Consider the following 15691-nt stretch of genomic DNA (forward strand, 5'->3'; position numbering starts at 1 on the left):
AATAAAATTGCAGGAAGAAATTATAAAGATATTTATAATATAAATACATATAAATATATATACTTATATTAAAACTCGAATAAGTGTGTTAAATTCCTACAATGCATTCTTCAGGAGGAAGTCAGGTTTGGGGTAAGTTTTGAGAAGGTCTAATTTAGCAAAAGAGATGATCAAATTTAACTTTTATTACCTAGTTGGAAATGTGCCATTTGACGCTACAGAGGATGAACTAAGAGAAGTTATGAATTCAGCTGGCCCAGTTCTATCAATAAGGATTGTGCATGATAAGGACACTGGGTTAAGCCGCGGATTCTCTTTTTGTGAGTATCGTGATATCGAGACTTGTATTATGGCAATTAAAAGCCTTAATGGGTACGAATTAAGAGGAAGATCTATTAGAGTTGATTGGGCAAGTCAGGATATGAGAAGTAGATATAACCATTTAGTTGTAAATAATTCATCTGGTACAGCTCCTGTAACTGCAACAGCACAAAGTGGGATTGGAATTGGACAACAAGGAACCGAGGCTTTACATCATCCAATATCTTTAACAACATCAAATCATGTTCAGCAAATTCAGGAGGATGGAATATCAATACCTTCAATCCCTACTAACAACGCAAATTTTGATAATATTTCTTCAGAGATCATTCATCTTGTACAAGGTATGACAATTTCTCAGTTATATTATTTAATAGGTCATATGCAAAAGCTTGTTGTTCAGAACCCTGAAACTGCTAGAAGCATTTTGCTAGACAACCCTCAATTCTGTTATGCCCTTCTTCATGCTCAATTTATTTTGGGCATGGTCAATGAGCCATTTGTTCCACTAAACCAAGAACAGCTTAACAAAGCAAACAGCATTAGAACTCAAGTATTAAACACAAGAAACGATAATACCAGTATCAATATAAAAAGTTTGGGTGGAGATATTTCTGTTCTTATTGAAGATATTGCCAGCAACCCAAATCCTGCACTACTTCAGGCTTTGGCTTCAATCCAGCCAAATTCTGTTGCTCAGTGGACTGAAGAAGAAAAGTCCAAGATTCTTGCGATACAACAAGTGCTAAAAAACAGGGGGTTAATCAACTAGAGAAATAGTTTATATACTACTGCATTATTAATATAGGAATTAGTATGAATACTATATATTATAACTTTCTGACACTTTTATTATTTTTATTACTACTAGATTATTTCTCACCTTCTGAAGATTTAATCAACTACGATGGTAATCAAATATTTTTGGTTTTTGTATTGGCGCCAATGTTTTTGTTTTTCTCAAATATGGGAAACAAAATATCCATTGATGATTCAATATTTGAACTCAAATTACAGAAGAAGGAGCTGGAGAGACAATACAATAAGAGGGACAGAGATTCAAAAGCAGAAAGGAAGAAGGCCAAGGATGCATTAATTTCTGGAAAAGCGGAACTATCAAAGTAAGTTGGAAAACACTCTTATTTAGCAATTAAATTATACTATGACCTCTCTGAAATTTTACTTTCTCAGGATTTATGCAGAAAACTCATTGAGAATGCAAGAAGAATGTAGAGAACTTCTCTTAATGGTTTCTAAGCTTGACAGACTTTGTGCCAGACTGGAAAAAGCATCATCAAAGGAAAAAATTTCAAAACAGCTTTTAGATATTATTCCAAGACTGAAAAAGCAACTTTCGGAAGAGGGAGTTATGGGATACTCAAATATGGGCAAGATCAAAGAAATTACCCAGTTGCTTAGTATTATCGAAGATTCTCAGCCCGAAATGGTTGGAGAAAATGCGGGGAAGGAAAAATGCATGCATACAGAAGATTCGGTTGAAAAACTGTTGGACGAACTTATAAATGAGCATGCCATTGAAATTGACCTGGCTATTTCCTCTAAAACTGAGATTACAGAGTTACTAGAAAAAAAATCAAGGAACAAGGCTACTGATTGAATTATACATAACTGTTATTAATTTTAGTCGATATTTGGTCCTTAGTAAATAAAAGGTTCAATAAAATTTCTAAATTAACTTTCTAAATCTTTCGATCAGCATCTTCGAACCATTGTCCAAATTATATTATCCTTTTTCTAAATATTCGCCCACATGAAATTCAAGAAAACTTTATATATATTTTTATATTTAAGAAAGCTAATGATATAAAGTTATTGATAGAATAATGAAAAAAAAAATGAGAAATTCCCTTGAGAGTATACTTACATATTAAAAAGAATTAGATTTTGTTATTAATGAATAACAAGGATTTAATTGTGAGTTTTGTGTTTAGGGCTGATTTTGTATGCATATTATTTTGTTACTGAATTGGTGCCGGTATAATTAATGAGGGAAAATCAAACGACATTGTTATTAAAAATCCAAATTTTCTTGTTAAAAGAAAATTAAAAACATAATTAATTAGTTAGGAAATATAAATAAATATTTATATTCATATTCGTGTATTCCATAGAATTAAGTCTCTGATAACTTGGATATTGAAGGTCTGGTGGCTGAAAATAGGCAGGAATCTAGTATTAGAAATCCGTGAAGATATAATATGCTAATATGAAACAGAGCTTAGCATCTATCAAGAAGATAAAGATTGAAGAGAAATGCAAAAAAGAAGGTCAATTAGATATAAACTGTAATCTAGACACTGATATCGAAAACAAAGCCAATTATATGAACTCAGATAATTATCCATCATTGTTCGACGGCTCCGATAGAGAAGATGAGGAACTTAACAAAGGATTTAAACGTTTAGTTCGAAGAAAGAGGAGCGCAAGAAATGTCTCTGACTCATCAAGTATGTCTTCCCCTTCTTCTATGGATTCTGCTAGAAAAAGCAATTTCAGTGATTCGGAGAACAGCTCTCAAGACGGAGAAATTATAGAGGAAAAGGAGACAAAGAAATTGAGGGAGTTAATGCAAAGAGAAGATGATGCTCTTTCTTTTTGCTTGGATATTTCCTTGAAGATGAAGAAGGGAATTGTAGATTTTTTTGTAGGTAGTAATGCAGAGGAAGATGCCAAAAGTCAAATTACTGATAATATTAAGAATGGGCATTGCAATATTAGCAGCCTTACAGATGAGTTAAGAAAAGGCGAAATATTCGAATATATCAACTCTTTTGGAGATACTAGATTGAAAGAATATCAAATAGTCGGAGTTTCATGGCTTTTAGCTTTACACCAGAATTCATATAATGGTATTCTTGCAGATGAAATGGGGTTGGGTAAAACTGCTCAAACTTGTGTTTGGTTACAGTATCTATTTGACTCCGACAAGTTATTAAGGCCTGTAATAATTAGTTGTCCGGCCTCTTTATTAGATAATTGGACAAAGGAAATATCTATTTGGGCTCCAAGGCTTCGAGCAATTAAATACCATGGGTCTCAAAAGGAAAGACGACAAATTGCTGACCAGCTTTTTGAAGACTATGAGGAAAATAAAGTGGATGCAATTATAACCACTTTCCAAATGCTAAGTAATAAGATGGACATCAATATGGCTTTCAAACACTTTGAATTTTCGTATATGATAGTGGACGAGGCTCATAACATAAAAAACTCGGCCTCACAAAGATACAAATCTATGAGCAAGAAGATTCAATCAGAAAGAAAGTTGCTGTTGACTGGCACTCCAATATCCAATTCCATCTCAGAGCTAACTAACATGCTTATTTTTTTGATGCCGGAGGTATTCAATTCTGATTTATTGGAGGATGCATACAATAGTTATAAGCGCCAGATTTCAAAAAGAGAAAATTATAAAGATAATAACTCAGAGGTCTTGTTTCTTCAACAAATAATTGCTCCTTTCGTTCTTAGGAGGTCTAAGCAAGATGTGTTATCATGCCTACCTAAGAAGCACACATTCATCGAATTTTGTGAGCTAACCAAAGTACAAAAGAAGCAATATAATGATGAGATAGGATATATATATATGGAAAAGGACTCTTTTAATGATCCAAAAGACAATATGTTAGAAAAAACCTTCAAACAGGATTCTTCTAATGAGAAGAAGCTAATCAACTTAATTCAAAGAAAAATTCAAGATAAGGTAAACCGCCACTTTGGAGATTCAACTTATGAAAATGACAAGGAATGCGAAGATAGTATCGACTCAAATGACATAATAGTAGTTTGCAAAGACAATGATTTAGAGCTGGAAGAAAATGAACAAGTAAAGTCTCAAGAATCAGCAAAACACCACTACGACCCTAAGTATGTAAATTCGATTATATTTAGGATGAGAAGGATTTGCAACCACGCCCTGTTACACCAAGGTCATTATACTAACAAGCAAATAGAGGAGCTGGTTGACTATTTGTCGGAGAATGTGGAAGAGTTTAGAGAATATCCTAGGATTAAAGTAGAACAACATATTACTCAGCTCTGCGACTATGAGATTCACCAGCTTGTGGGTAGGCTACTAACCATGAAAAACTCTCCAGTATTGCAGAGGTTCAAAATTGAAGATGATTTAATTATCAATGGAAGTTGCAAGCTGATGAAGATGAATGAAATAATCCAAAGTACAGTAATTGGAAATAAGGAAAAATGCCTTGTTTTTTGCCACCACACAATGTTACTTGACATTATTGAAGAGTATATAAAAATTAAGTATAATATCCCTAACTTCTACTTAAGGCTAGACGGGACCACACCAATTCTGGAGAGACAAAATATGATAGAAAAGTTTCAGAATACTGAGGTTCCGTTGTTTTTGCTCTCAACAAAGGCGGCTGGGCAAGGTCTAAATCTTACAGTGGCTTCTTCTGTTATTATGATGGACCTTGACTATAACCCTCAGATAGAGAAACAAGCAGAGGACAGAGTTCACAGAATTGGCCAAAGTAAACAAGTTAAAATATTCAAGCTGGTTTGCAAAGATACAATAGAAGAAAATATCTTTAATTGTTGCCAATCCAAATTGACCTTAGATAATGCCTTTGGAGGAAGAAATCAAAGACAGCTTTAGTTTCGAGCTTCGCGATTTATTAGATTATCTTGTGTATCTTCGCCAAACATAATGCTAGTGTTATTTTCATTATTCTGATCATTTTCTTCCAATAAAACTTCTTCTGAATCTGTCATATATTCATACTCAATATTTTGGGTGTCCTCATCTAACGAATAAGAAGAAATTTCTGATTTGAGCTGAGAAGACAACATTATGTGGTTTTCTACAAATTTCTTGATAACTGGGAATTTTCTGTATAAAATTCCCACCATTTCTAGAAGAGCAAAATAATCAGAAGTGTCAATCATCTTCTCATTAGCTACATTCTTCTGGCGTGAACCATCTCTCTTAGGCATAGCTTCATCTTGATTCAGTGAAGTCTTTTTCAAAGCCTCTTGGGAGTCCATATAAGCTTTGACCAATATATTAATTTCCTCTTGTTTTTTCTTTATTATCTTAATTAAACTTTTTCTCTCATTCAACATCTTTTCACTTAAATAGATGCAGTTCACACACTCATCATCGTTCTTTAAAGAGATATCCTGTTCTGTTGGGTCAAAAATCTCCGGATCAATTTTTTCTTTGAAAGAAAGGTCCTCCTTCGAATATATACCTCTGTTCCCCGCGCAATAAAGAATTGCATGTAATATGCATGCATGCGTTTGTTTATTAATGACAAATGCATCATAAAAATGATTTTTGAATCTTTTGTTAATTTGATTCAAGATGTTAGTATTTTTTAGAGCTCCAAATCTGAAGAGTAAGACGGAAATTACATCAGAAATAAGTGAGCAGGAGTCTTTATTAAGTTGGTTTTTAAGCTTTTCATCAAGAAGCTTAATGCTTTGAATAAAAGAATTTGGGATTTCAACATCCAAGTTTTTAACATTCAATGCAATTAAAAAGATTATTATTTGAGTTAAAGTAGTCATGGAGTTGAAAAGATGAGAGTTTTTATTTGTCGGTTTGTTTTCGTCCCCCTCTTTAATTCCATAAGTTTTAATTAAGCTCAGAAATAAAACATTGGATTCAGATTCCAAAGCTTTAGATACATCTGTGATCATGAGTCTTCCGAGGTCTATTAGCTTTTCAAAGATTTCCCTTTGGGAAGAATTCGATGAATTTATTGATTTGTCAGTATCATACTGCTGTCCATTTTCCCATATATTGTTAACTAATGATGAAATATCATTAATTTTGAGTTCAATCTTTGCTGAAGAGCCTAATCCGTTCAAAACTAGAACCTGTAAGACCTGAATGCATCTGAATAGTCTATAATGAAAAATCAGTGTTAAATTGAGAATACTTCCATCTTCTTGAGAATCTTGTAAATGATTTTCCCCGGCTAATTGAGCTTCTAGTCTTGAGAAAACTGATTTATTGTGTAAGCGTCGGAACTCTGTAACACTAAACCAAAAACAAAATGAAATAAAATCTTTGAAAATATTATCTTGAGAAGAACCAAGTTTATTTAAAGAAAATGAGCTAAAATGTTGGTTATTTATTAGGAGTTTAAATACCGAATCATCTCTTGAAATAAGCAAGTTCAAAGAAAAATTTTTGGGTATTGTCACAATCCCAAACCACTCTAGAAGACTATTTTCCATTTGGTTCATGTACTTTTCCTTAAACTCTTGGATTTGCTTAGCATGCTGTTCAATTTCAGAAGACTTATTTTCAGTAATGTAATCTATTGTAGGTCTATAGTCAGAAAGAATCTTATTAAATCCAAACCAAAGTTCAGGAGTTAGAGCAGAAGATAACACCATAGAGCACCATTCTGGGTTAATAATTTGATTCTGATCTTGAAAAGTCTGTATAAATTGCATCACCTTCTCTAAAAGACCAAACTTTATTAAAACTGGACTAGCAATCATCGTATTAAGTATTTCCCTCATTTTCTGAGTCTTATTTAAGGCGTTTTCAATATTCATTGTTTGGATATAAGAGTTTGAAATTTCAACTACTCTTAATATAATTGATGCAAGGATCAAATTCTGTTCATTTCCTAATAAACTTTCCCCACCCTCTATCACATCAACATTATACATCTCATTGTTATACAAACTATATTCTAGAAATAAGAGACAAAAACCAATAAGATCCGTCAAAACATCCAGAAAACTTAAAGCTTCATTACTCGCTTCCAAAATGAACTTTAAGCAATTTTGGGATTTTGTAATGTGAAATATAATTTCTACAGAAATTTGAATAATCTCAAGATTGGAGTATATTGCTGATTCAAAGTCAGTGATCAATAGAAATTCATTTATGATGTCATCAGAATTAATAAATCCCTTGTGGGATCCATCCTTTTTGATAAATTGTTGCGTCTCTTCCTGAATAATGTTTAAAATCTTTGAAATAGAGCCATTATAAGTAATAATCTTTTGTATTTCCGAATTTGATTTAGTTAAAAACATTAATAGTTCAAGAGAGTTCTGTAAGTAAGAGCTATGGTTGTTTAAACCGTCCGTTATAAGCTCCAAAAGTAACCCCATGCAATCACCCTGAGAAAGAATTATTTGATCCAGTTTAAAGTTACCTAATCCACTCTTTTGAATTGTACTAAGGATCTTCACAATATCATACTTAACATAAATGTCTGCCTCTTTGTAATTTATATGTCTCAAAGTTTCAAGTAATTGGGTACCCCCTTTACTCACATTGGCAATTTCTTCAATAATCTTTGCATTTTCGACTATTATTGGATTTTTCTCGGTGGGAAAAAGATCTGGAAGATCACAGCAACTTATAAACCTAGAATTCCCTTTATTATCATTCATCATCCTTATTATTAACTGGAGTATACTTGAAAGGATATTCAAATTAATGTCATTCCCCATCCAATCAATTACCCAAAACACGAGCTGTACCCACTCTCTCTGTAAAATTAAGGCATTTCTATTTTTCTCTCCAAATTCTACTAGAGAATTAATCCCTGCCTCAACCTTTTCGGGTTTATTAGAGGTAATTGAGTCCCTTACATCAACTATAATATAGTCAACGTCAAGTGAGGCATCTAGAAGAGAAACTGAGCTCAACACCTTTTCGTTGACTTTCCTCAATAGAGAAAATGCCATATTTAGTCTCAATTAGTAATCAGAGTTTCGGAATCCTAATTTGACCTCTTTCTCATTTCAACTTTGTACTAATTTACATTGAAAAAACAATACCAGGGATGTGGCGCTCAATTTTATTGAAAAAAAACAAAGCTAGAAAACAATAAATAGTATTTGGGAAAGAAGAGATAAATAAGTAAGATATATTATTTATCAGGTGGAATTAAATAATGCAGAAGAATTTGATTATAGATACGAGCTTTTGAGATTCTGGGCTACTGATTTATTCAATGTAATGTGGGTTTTTGTTCAGAAAGCTTCCAATTCTAAAATCTTGAAACTGTATCCCCTACTTCTGAACAGATCAAGTACATGTAGGATTAATTATTTGGGGGGTTTAGCATCTTCTCTTGTAAGAAGTAGAACTTTTATTTTTTCAGATTCAAAACTTTCAGGCTGTTGCATGCATGCAAAACCAATATCAACTTATATAGATAAAAGTCTTTCAAAAGAAAACGTACTTGTGAATATACTCAAGAAAAGTAGATTTATTCAGGAAAAGGATTCAAAAAACATCGAAATTCTGACTAAATACTTATGGCCAAAAAATAAGGAATATAGAAGAAGAATCATTTTTTCTTTAATAAGCCTAGGCGTTGCCAAGCTTGCTACAATTCAGGTCCCTCTATTGCTTTCAAGATTAATTGATACTGTGGGAGTTATTAGTTCTTCAGACCTATCCAAATCTCTCACTAGCAAGCTCAACTGCCTGCTCTTAATTAGTTCTTATGGTATCGCAAGAATTTCCTCTTCAGGATTTAATGAGCTTAGAAATGCCCTCTTTTCTGAAGTTAGTCAATCTGCATGCAGAGATTTATCCTTAAACGCTTTTCACCATTTCCATAATGTTAGTAATTTGAGTTTCATTCAAAGGCACAGATCCGGAGAACTTTTAACCATAATTACCAGAGGATTTAAGTCTATATCAAAATTACTTAATATTATGATTTTTCAGATAATACCCACTACTGCTGAGTTTCTGATGGTTTTAGGGATCCTTCTTCATAAAGTTGGTTCAGAGGTGGCATTGATCACCTTAGCTACAATGATAGCTTATATGGATTTTACAAGAAGAGTTACTCACAAGAGAACTATTTACAGGAAGAATATGAACACTTCAGAACAAAAATCTAATGGTCTTTTAAGTGACTCATTAATTAATGCAGAAACTCTAAAGTATCTTAACGGCGAAAAGCATATTTATGATCTCTACTCAAATTACCAGGAAATATATAAGAACTCGAATGTTAAAGTTCAAACTTCCTTGGCGTATTTGAATTTTGGCCAGAATTTCATATTTACAGGAGGGCTTTTATCTGCAATATTACTAACCACTAATAAAGTTTTAGCAGGAAAATTACCAATTGGCTCTATAGTATTGGTAACTTCCCTTTTATTCCAACTCTCCATTCCTTTAAATTTTATTGGTATGATTTACAGAGAGACTAAATTAACTTTGATTGACTTAAGCAAACTAAATGAATATTTGGCCATCAATCCAAAAAGAACCAAAAATTCTGTAGAAAAACAAACCAAAAATTTGGATTCAGATATAAAAACTTTAGATTTATACAAAGAGTTAGTCCGCAAAGAAACTGATTTAAGTTCTGAGAAGAATTCTATACAATTAGAAAATGTTTCTTTTGGTTTCCCATCCACTGTTGGAAATGAACATACATATTTGGAAGAATCAGATACCTCTGATGATTTAGTTTTGAACGATCTTTCTCTTGAAATTCCACTAGGAAAGAGAATGGGGCTTGTTGGATCCTCTGGCAGTGGGAAAACAACTTTAGCAAAGCTAATATATAGAATATTTGAGCCGAACTCTGGAAAAATTCGAATCTTTGGAAAAGAAATTGAAGAATTAGAAATCAAAGAGTATAGAAATTGTTTTTCAGTACTTCCTCAGGACGTTTTGCTTCTAAATATGAGCATTATTGACAATTTAAAGATAGCAAATTCTAATACGACCTTGGATGAGATTATATCAGCTTGCAAACTTGCTGGTGTTCATGAAAACATTTTGAAGATGAATAGAGGATATGAAACTGTAGTAGGTGAAAGAGGCTGTAGCTTATCAGGAGGTGAAAAACAAAGGTTAGGTTTTGCTAGGATGCTTATTAAAAAGTCGCCTATTTGGATTTTAGATGAACCCACAAGTGCTCTGGATCTAACAAATCACAACTTTATCATAAAGATGCTCTCATTTTTGCACGGCCACTCGGTTTCAAGTACTAATTCTTCAGATATCACTGATAAAGACAATACAAGATTCAAGTACGAAGATATATTTAACCTGATACCTTACCTTAAAAATAAAAAGGAAGTTGAAAGTGTTACAAAGCTAATAGAAGAGATTGTAAAACTTCCGATAACTATCATATTAATAGCTCACAGACTCTCAAGCGTTCGAAACTTTGATTCAATAGCTTACTTGGAGGAAGGAACTGTCAAAGAAGTTGGAAATCATGATCAACTAATTGAAAACAAGATGCAATATTACCAACTTTGGAACAAACAATACATCGGCAGTATATTAAAGTAGCATATTAATAGATTATTTTCTTATTTCTTCTAACCTAATTAATTGCACAATGTGTAGATTTTTTCTATTGCTTTTACAATGCCTTGCTTACTGGAAATCTTGTTCAATGAAATCATCTTAGAGATCTTCTTTGAAGCCTTAACTTGTACCGGCTTGGGAATATCAACATTTACCTTTAGTAAAGGAGCCTTAAAGGGCCTTACAAGGTTTTTTTTAATGACTGAACTTCTGATGTGATCATCATGGTCTTCCAATGATTTTTGAAGAGTCTTATTCGTAATTGATGATGTAACTGCCTCATCTGTCCCTATCTTTACTTTTGCTTCTTCTTTCTCTACAAGTTGTATTAGATGGCTTGGAAAGCCAATTTTTGAAACATTAATTTCCTGAATATGTGAAGAAAAAGATTCCACAACATCTCCCCTGCACCCATTTTCATCAGTTTTATACAAAGAAATTCGGTTAATACCTTTAACATTGTCTATTACCACTAATCCGTCATGCCATGTTTTTGTCTTCTGGGTTTTTTGGCGTGTATAAAGTACTTCAAATTGTTTCGTCATAGTTGATTTGTTATGTTTCATACTATTACATACAATTCAATGTGTTTAATAAGAGAAGCAATTTGTGGTTAAACTTTTATTAATGTGCCGTTCTAAAGGGCTATGTAAGTAAAGAAGAAAAAAGCCATAAAATCGCGGCCCTTGTTGCACAAACTCTATGAAATTCATATAAGTACTTTACAAACTCTAATTTAGTCTTTTCAGCCCAAAAGAAAATACTAAATACCAAAAGATTTGTTCTAAATTAAACTCCCCAAAATATTTTTTGCGGCTCCCAACCCTTATATTAAATGTTTATTAATTTTTTAATTTGTAAAAAAAAACACTTAAATAAATTTTGTGGGGAATTAGCTCTTGCATGCATGCAAAATGTCGGTATTAAGTAATTAGAATATTTTGCTTTCTATCCAATAAAAAAATTGTAAAATTTTTATATTTAATGACCTCTTAATATTAGAGCTAAATGTGTGATTACTCATTATCCATAAATAAGCCCGAAATTTTCAAAAAATCTATTATTTCTTTTTATGCAATTTAATGTAACTAAACCCAATATTATATTTTTTAGAAAATATTTATGCTCACAATAAAATAATATAAAAGCAAATAATTGTATTTTTATCTTAATTATGAAGATCTACTAAAACTGAAATTGCAAATTGAGCTTAGTATTTATTTCAAGATGAGCCACCATTTCACAAAATTCTTCATAAGAAATGAGACCATCTCCGTCTTTATCAGCCTGAATTATGCATCTATCAACCAGTTGTTGAAGCTAAAAAAAAAAAAAGAAAAAGTTAGATCAATTTGCTAGTTGAGTAAAAAGTAATTAAGATTACTTTGAGAGTTCTAATTAGATTCATCCATAACTTACTTGTAAATCTTCCAAATTGTCTCCAACCATCATCTTCATTACTTTGAAAAGTTCTCCATTCGAAATCCAGCCATCACTATTTACATCATAAATGTCAAAAGCAAACTTCATTTTTTCTTCTGGATTGCTTCCAACAGCCAACCTAGCAAGACCTATAATGAACTCAACAAATGATACTTTGCCGTCCTTATTTGTGTCAAAAATAGAAATCACGCGTTTTACTAACGGATTATCTGCAATCTCTGGCATTTCAAAAAGTTCGTGTGGGTCAAGCTCCCCATTTTGATTGGTATCTAATGCTTTGAATCTAGAGTATATACGAATAATATCTCTCCTGGTAAAGCTTGCGGCCTGTATTAGCTCAAGCTTTTCCTGCTCTGAAATACCACTTGATTCATTTCTGGAATATTAGTTCAGTGATAAATACCATCAAAAAAGATGTTGAGCTAACTCACCCCATTTCTTATCTAATGTTATCTTTGTGAAAACTTTATCTGGGAAGTATTTTTATTATTATTTCTGCTTGGATCCAAAATTTAATATATTTTTTTGATTCCTATATTTAACTAGTCGAAAAAGCGCTTTATATTTACGGCATGTCTATGGTATAATTACAAAAAATTGCAGATAAATTAAATATAAAAAGAAAAATTGCAATAATATTTTTAGATAAGATTAGAGCTACCTAATATAATAATATAATAGATTAAAGGGATTCATCTCCAATTTTATTTGACTCTTGTTCCGAACTCAATAGTAAACTACTTTCTTCTGCTATTTTGGGTTGGCAATCCACAACCACAGTAGCGTTCATATTAGATGTAGTATTAGATCTACCTTTGAAGTCATTGCTTTGAACATCTGCTTCAAGCCTGTGGCAATGATCAAAGTTTATTCCATCTCCTACCTGGTTTCCGACAGGAAGAAACCACAAAAATGGGTTTGAACCAAATACCTGTTTAAATGAATGCATATAACCTTTAAACCACAGATTAGTATAGGAAGTACTTCTTGATTTTTCACAAAATTCAATAGTTGTCATAGAATTAAAAACCAGCCATAAATGGAAGAAAAAGAAAGAAAACAGTACAACCACCAAGAATGCTGATAAAATCTCGGCTAGTAAAAGTGCAACAATGTCTCCAAATCGAATAGTACTCATATTCAAGCTCGTATTCAGAGTAGGAGCCAACGTAATGGTAATAAAAGAACATGAAATTGCAGAGTAAAATATAAGAAGAAGGAGATGTTTATGATTTCCCCAGCCTACACAGTTGCTGATCCAAGGGCAGTGGTGATCCATCTTAAGAACACAAGTCCTACATACCCTACAGTGATGGGTTCTATCAGGCTTATACTTTGCGCACCACTTACAATATCTCCTTTCTCCATTGCTTTTAAGTTCTTTTGATTTTAAATCGCTTCGAGCTCTTCCTTCCGTAGCTTTAATACTCCATTCGGGAGTATTCGGAATCTCCCCAGGTTTTGTTAAGATACTAAGGACAAAACAAATAAGTGTCATGAGCACAAATATATTGAAAAAAACAACTTGAGCAATACCGGATTCGCTATCTTCTTCGATTAAAGGAATAATATGGTAAAATGTATATATCAAATATAAGCACATTATAATAGTCACCACAAAAATAACGGGTAGTATAGTGAGTGCCTTCCTCCTAAACTTGTCGTATCCGCTTGAATTTTCTAGCAAAATATCATCTGTACCAGCCATGTTTGCTGATTTATTAATCTATATTTTTAGATCCTTTTTCTCTTCAACTTCTTTCCTTTAAAAGCATATAATTTCCCTACCGAAACAAAGTTCGCATATATTATTCAACGTATCTTATCAGATATTTTCCCGATTTGTTATTCTTTTTGTGGTTTTATTTCTTTACATGTATTGTTTCTTAGATGGTAGACGTATTCTTGTAAATTTAAAGGCTCCCTAAACTATTATTTTCTGCACCCCTGTATACCGCCATATTTTGAGCGGGAACCAGAATGTCACTAAAAGTGGCAAGTATTAAATCAAAAGAAAATTTGATCATTGGATTTAGGAAAGTTGATGTTGTTTAATTGAGATAAAGTACCTAATGGGATTTTGGGTGGGTTTTCTAAGCTCTTTTATATTATGTTCACCGCATGACGGTACATGTGTGTATTTTAAATTTTGAGTTCATGAAGATAATACAGCTAATCAAATCTCTTATAGTGTCATTCAAGCTGAACAGAATCCGCAAAAAGTATCTATTTGATCATGCTGAATCAAGAAGTTTTTAATTCTCTCAAAATACCAGAATACTGCCTTAAACGTCGCGGTGTGAAGGGAGTGGGGGAGCTCGAGAAATCGGAAGTGCATGCATTAACTGATGAATATTGGGACTCTCCAAGGATCACCCCAAATTTTGGCGATGAAAACTGCAATTCAATAATTAATCAGAAGTTAAGCAGGATACCCCGAATTCATCCTATTACCCGAGATAAATTGGAAAATTTTGGAAATACGTCAGGATCTCCCAAACCTTTTTTTGGGACTAATAGAGAATTATCCAGTATTATTTCAAAGAATAGAATTTGCAATGAAGATTATATTGAAAGTTTTAATGATGAGGACACATTAACTCCGCTTGCATCATCTGCTGCTAGATACAGGCTTTATGATATTGAATGGGATGAGAAATCAAAGTTTGAAAAAGATAAAGAAAATAGTAAAAATGTCGAAATAGAAGATAGTATGAAACTAGAAGACGCTGATTTTTGCCTTCTTGATTCCATTGGAATAAAAGGTTTAAAGGAATTTGAAACTCATCAAGGTAAAGTGACTGTTACGGAAGATGGAGATTTCAGTTTCGAATTCTCCAACAGAAAAAAACTCTTCACTGTCAAAGGAGGGGGATGTTTTGTGGTAGTTAGTGATATCATTAATAATATCAGGAATATTTCTGTAAATCCGTCATTTGAATCCACTGGGATAGCTAGCCAAAAAAGTAATGAAAGCAAATACCACATTAGTGAACTCCCACCGCAGCATTTAAAAAGATATATTTATGGGGTTCATCTTTGTGAAACTATCAAATCGTTCATTCCAAAGGTGAAGCTTAAAATTCCTCGAGAGGGTACCTATTTTTTGATGTCAAATCATTCAACTTTTGCTGATTTTCGAGCTGAATTCAGCTCGGTCTTAAAAGACCTGGTTCTTTCTGTACATCTTACTAATTATCAATCAACAATTATATTTACCTCGAAAAGTGGTAAGAGAATAGAATTTCAAAAATATGTTCTTGATAGAATGGGAGTTTATGAAGAGGTTGACCAGGCTTTTGAAGAAATTAAATACAATGATTACTTGATTAAAAAGTCTTATGAGATCTCAGAATGTGGAATTAAATGGTCAAATATTATCAATATTTGGAGGTTGATACTCAATAGGCTTGTTGACTGCAAAAATCTCGAGCTAAAAGGGCTCAAAGCCTATTCTGAATTACTTATTAGTTCCGAAGTAGATTTAATTCATAGTGAGAGCTCCCCTTTTGGGGAAATTTGTACGTTGGATTGGCACATCAGAAAGAATGTTTTTGAAAATATATTCCCCGTTCAGGTTGAGGAGATTTAACTTAAAATTTTTACTCAAAA

At 32.6% G+C, this 15691-nt stretch overlaps 9 protein-coding genes across 9 annotated transcripts; 5 read left to right on the top strand and 4 right to left on the bottom strand.

The window, feature by feature from the left end:
* Positions 1 to 101: 101 nt before the first annotated feature.
* Positions 102 to 1093, top strand: cubi_00127 (cleavage stimulation factor subunit 2; the record flags this gene model as incomplete). The annotated part of the gene is made up of 2 exons (XM_029017141.1): positions 102 to 132; positions 195 to 1093. The coding sequence occupies 2 exons, from the start codon at positions 102 to 104 to the stop codon at positions 1091 to 1093; spliced, it is 930 nt and encodes a 309-aa protein (XP_028875720.1).
* A 194-nt stretch (positions 1094 to 1287) lies between these two features.
* On the top strand, positions 1288 to 1939 carry cubi_00128 (uncharacterized protein; the record flags this gene model as incomplete). The annotated part of the gene is made up of 2 exons (XM_029017142.1): positions 1288 to 1442; positions 1513 to 1939. The coding sequence occupies 2 exons, from the start codon at positions 1288 to 1290 to the stop codon at positions 1937 to 1939; spliced, it is 582 nt and encodes a 193-aa protein (XP_028875721.1).
* Positions 1940 to 2548: 609 nt separating this feature from the next.
* Positions 2549 to 4845, top strand: cubi_00129 (SWI SNF-matrix actin-dependent regulator of chromatin subfamily protein; the record flags this gene model as incomplete). Its single annotated transcript, XM_029017143.1, has 2 exons — positions 2549 to 4739; positions 4799 to 4845. The coding sequence occupies 2 exons, from the start codon at positions 2549 to 2551 to the stop codon at positions 4843 to 4845; spliced, it is 2238 nt and encodes a 745-aa protein (XP_028875722.1).
* A 117-nt stretch (positions 4846 to 4962) lies between these two features.
* cubi_00130 (vesicular transport factor) lies at positions 4963 to 8031 on the bottom strand (the record flags this gene model as incomplete). Its single annotated transcript, XM_029017144.1, has 1 exon — positions 4963 to 8031. The coding sequence occupies one exon, from the start codon at positions 8029 to 8031 to the stop codon at positions 4963 to 4965; it is 3069 nt and encodes a 1022-aa protein (XP_028875723.1).
* A 274-nt stretch (positions 8032 to 8305) lies between these two features.
* Positions 8306 to 10618, top strand: cubi_00131 (ABC transporter; the record flags this gene model as incomplete). The annotated part of the gene is made up of 1 exon (XM_029017145.1): positions 8306 to 10618. One exon carries the CDS (start codon positions 8306 to 8308, stop codon positions 10616 to 10618), a length of 2313 nt encoding a protein of 770 aa, XP_028875724.1.
* Positions 10619 to 10656: 38 nt separating this feature from the next.
* Positions 10657 to 11202, bottom strand: cubi_00132 (ABC-transporter; the record flags this gene model as incomplete). Its single annotated transcript, XM_029017146.1, has 1 exon — positions 10657 to 11202. The coding sequence occupies one exon, from the start codon at positions 11200 to 11202 to the stop codon at positions 10657 to 10659; it is 546 nt and encodes a 181-aa protein (XP_028875725.1).
* Positions 11203 to 11821: 619 nt separating this feature from the next.
* Positions 11822 to 12515, bottom strand: cubi_00133 (uncharacterized protein; the record flags this gene model as incomplete). The annotated part of the gene is made up of 3 exons (XM_029017147.1): positions 11822 to 11956; positions 12056 to 12455; positions 12511 to 12515. 3 exons carry the CDS (start codon positions 12513 to 12515, stop codon positions 11822 to 11824), a joined length of 540 nt encoding a protein of 179 aa, XP_028875726.1.
* A 246-nt stretch (positions 12516 to 12761) lies between these two features.
* cubi_00134 (DHHC family palmitoyl transferase) lies at positions 12762 to 13787 on the bottom strand (the record flags this gene model as incomplete). Its single annotated transcript, XM_029017148.1, has 1 exon — positions 12762 to 13787. One exon carries the CDS (start codon positions 13785 to 13787, stop codon positions 12762 to 12764), a length of 1026 nt encoding a protein of 341 aa, XP_028875727.1.
* A 528-nt stretch (positions 13788 to 14315) lies between these two features.
* Positions 14316 to 15671, top strand: cubi_00135 (uncharacterized protein; the record flags this gene model as incomplete). The annotated part of the gene is made up of 1 exon (XM_029017149.1): positions 14316 to 15671. The coding sequence occupies one exon, from the start codon at positions 14316 to 14318 to the stop codon at positions 15669 to 15671; it is 1356 nt and encodes a 451-aa protein (XP_028875728.1).
* Between the last annotated feature and the right edge of the window lie 20 nt (positions 15672 to 15691).

This window comes from Cryptosporidium ubiquitum (genome assembly GCF_001865345.1).
Source record: "Cryptosporidium ubiquitum isolate 39726 chromosome Unknown contig_11, whole genome shotgun sequence".
In the NCBI taxonomy this organism is placed as follows: domain Eukaryota; phylum Apicomplexa; class Conoidasida; order Eucoccidiorida; family Cryptosporidiidae; genus Cryptosporidium; species Cryptosporidium ubiquitum.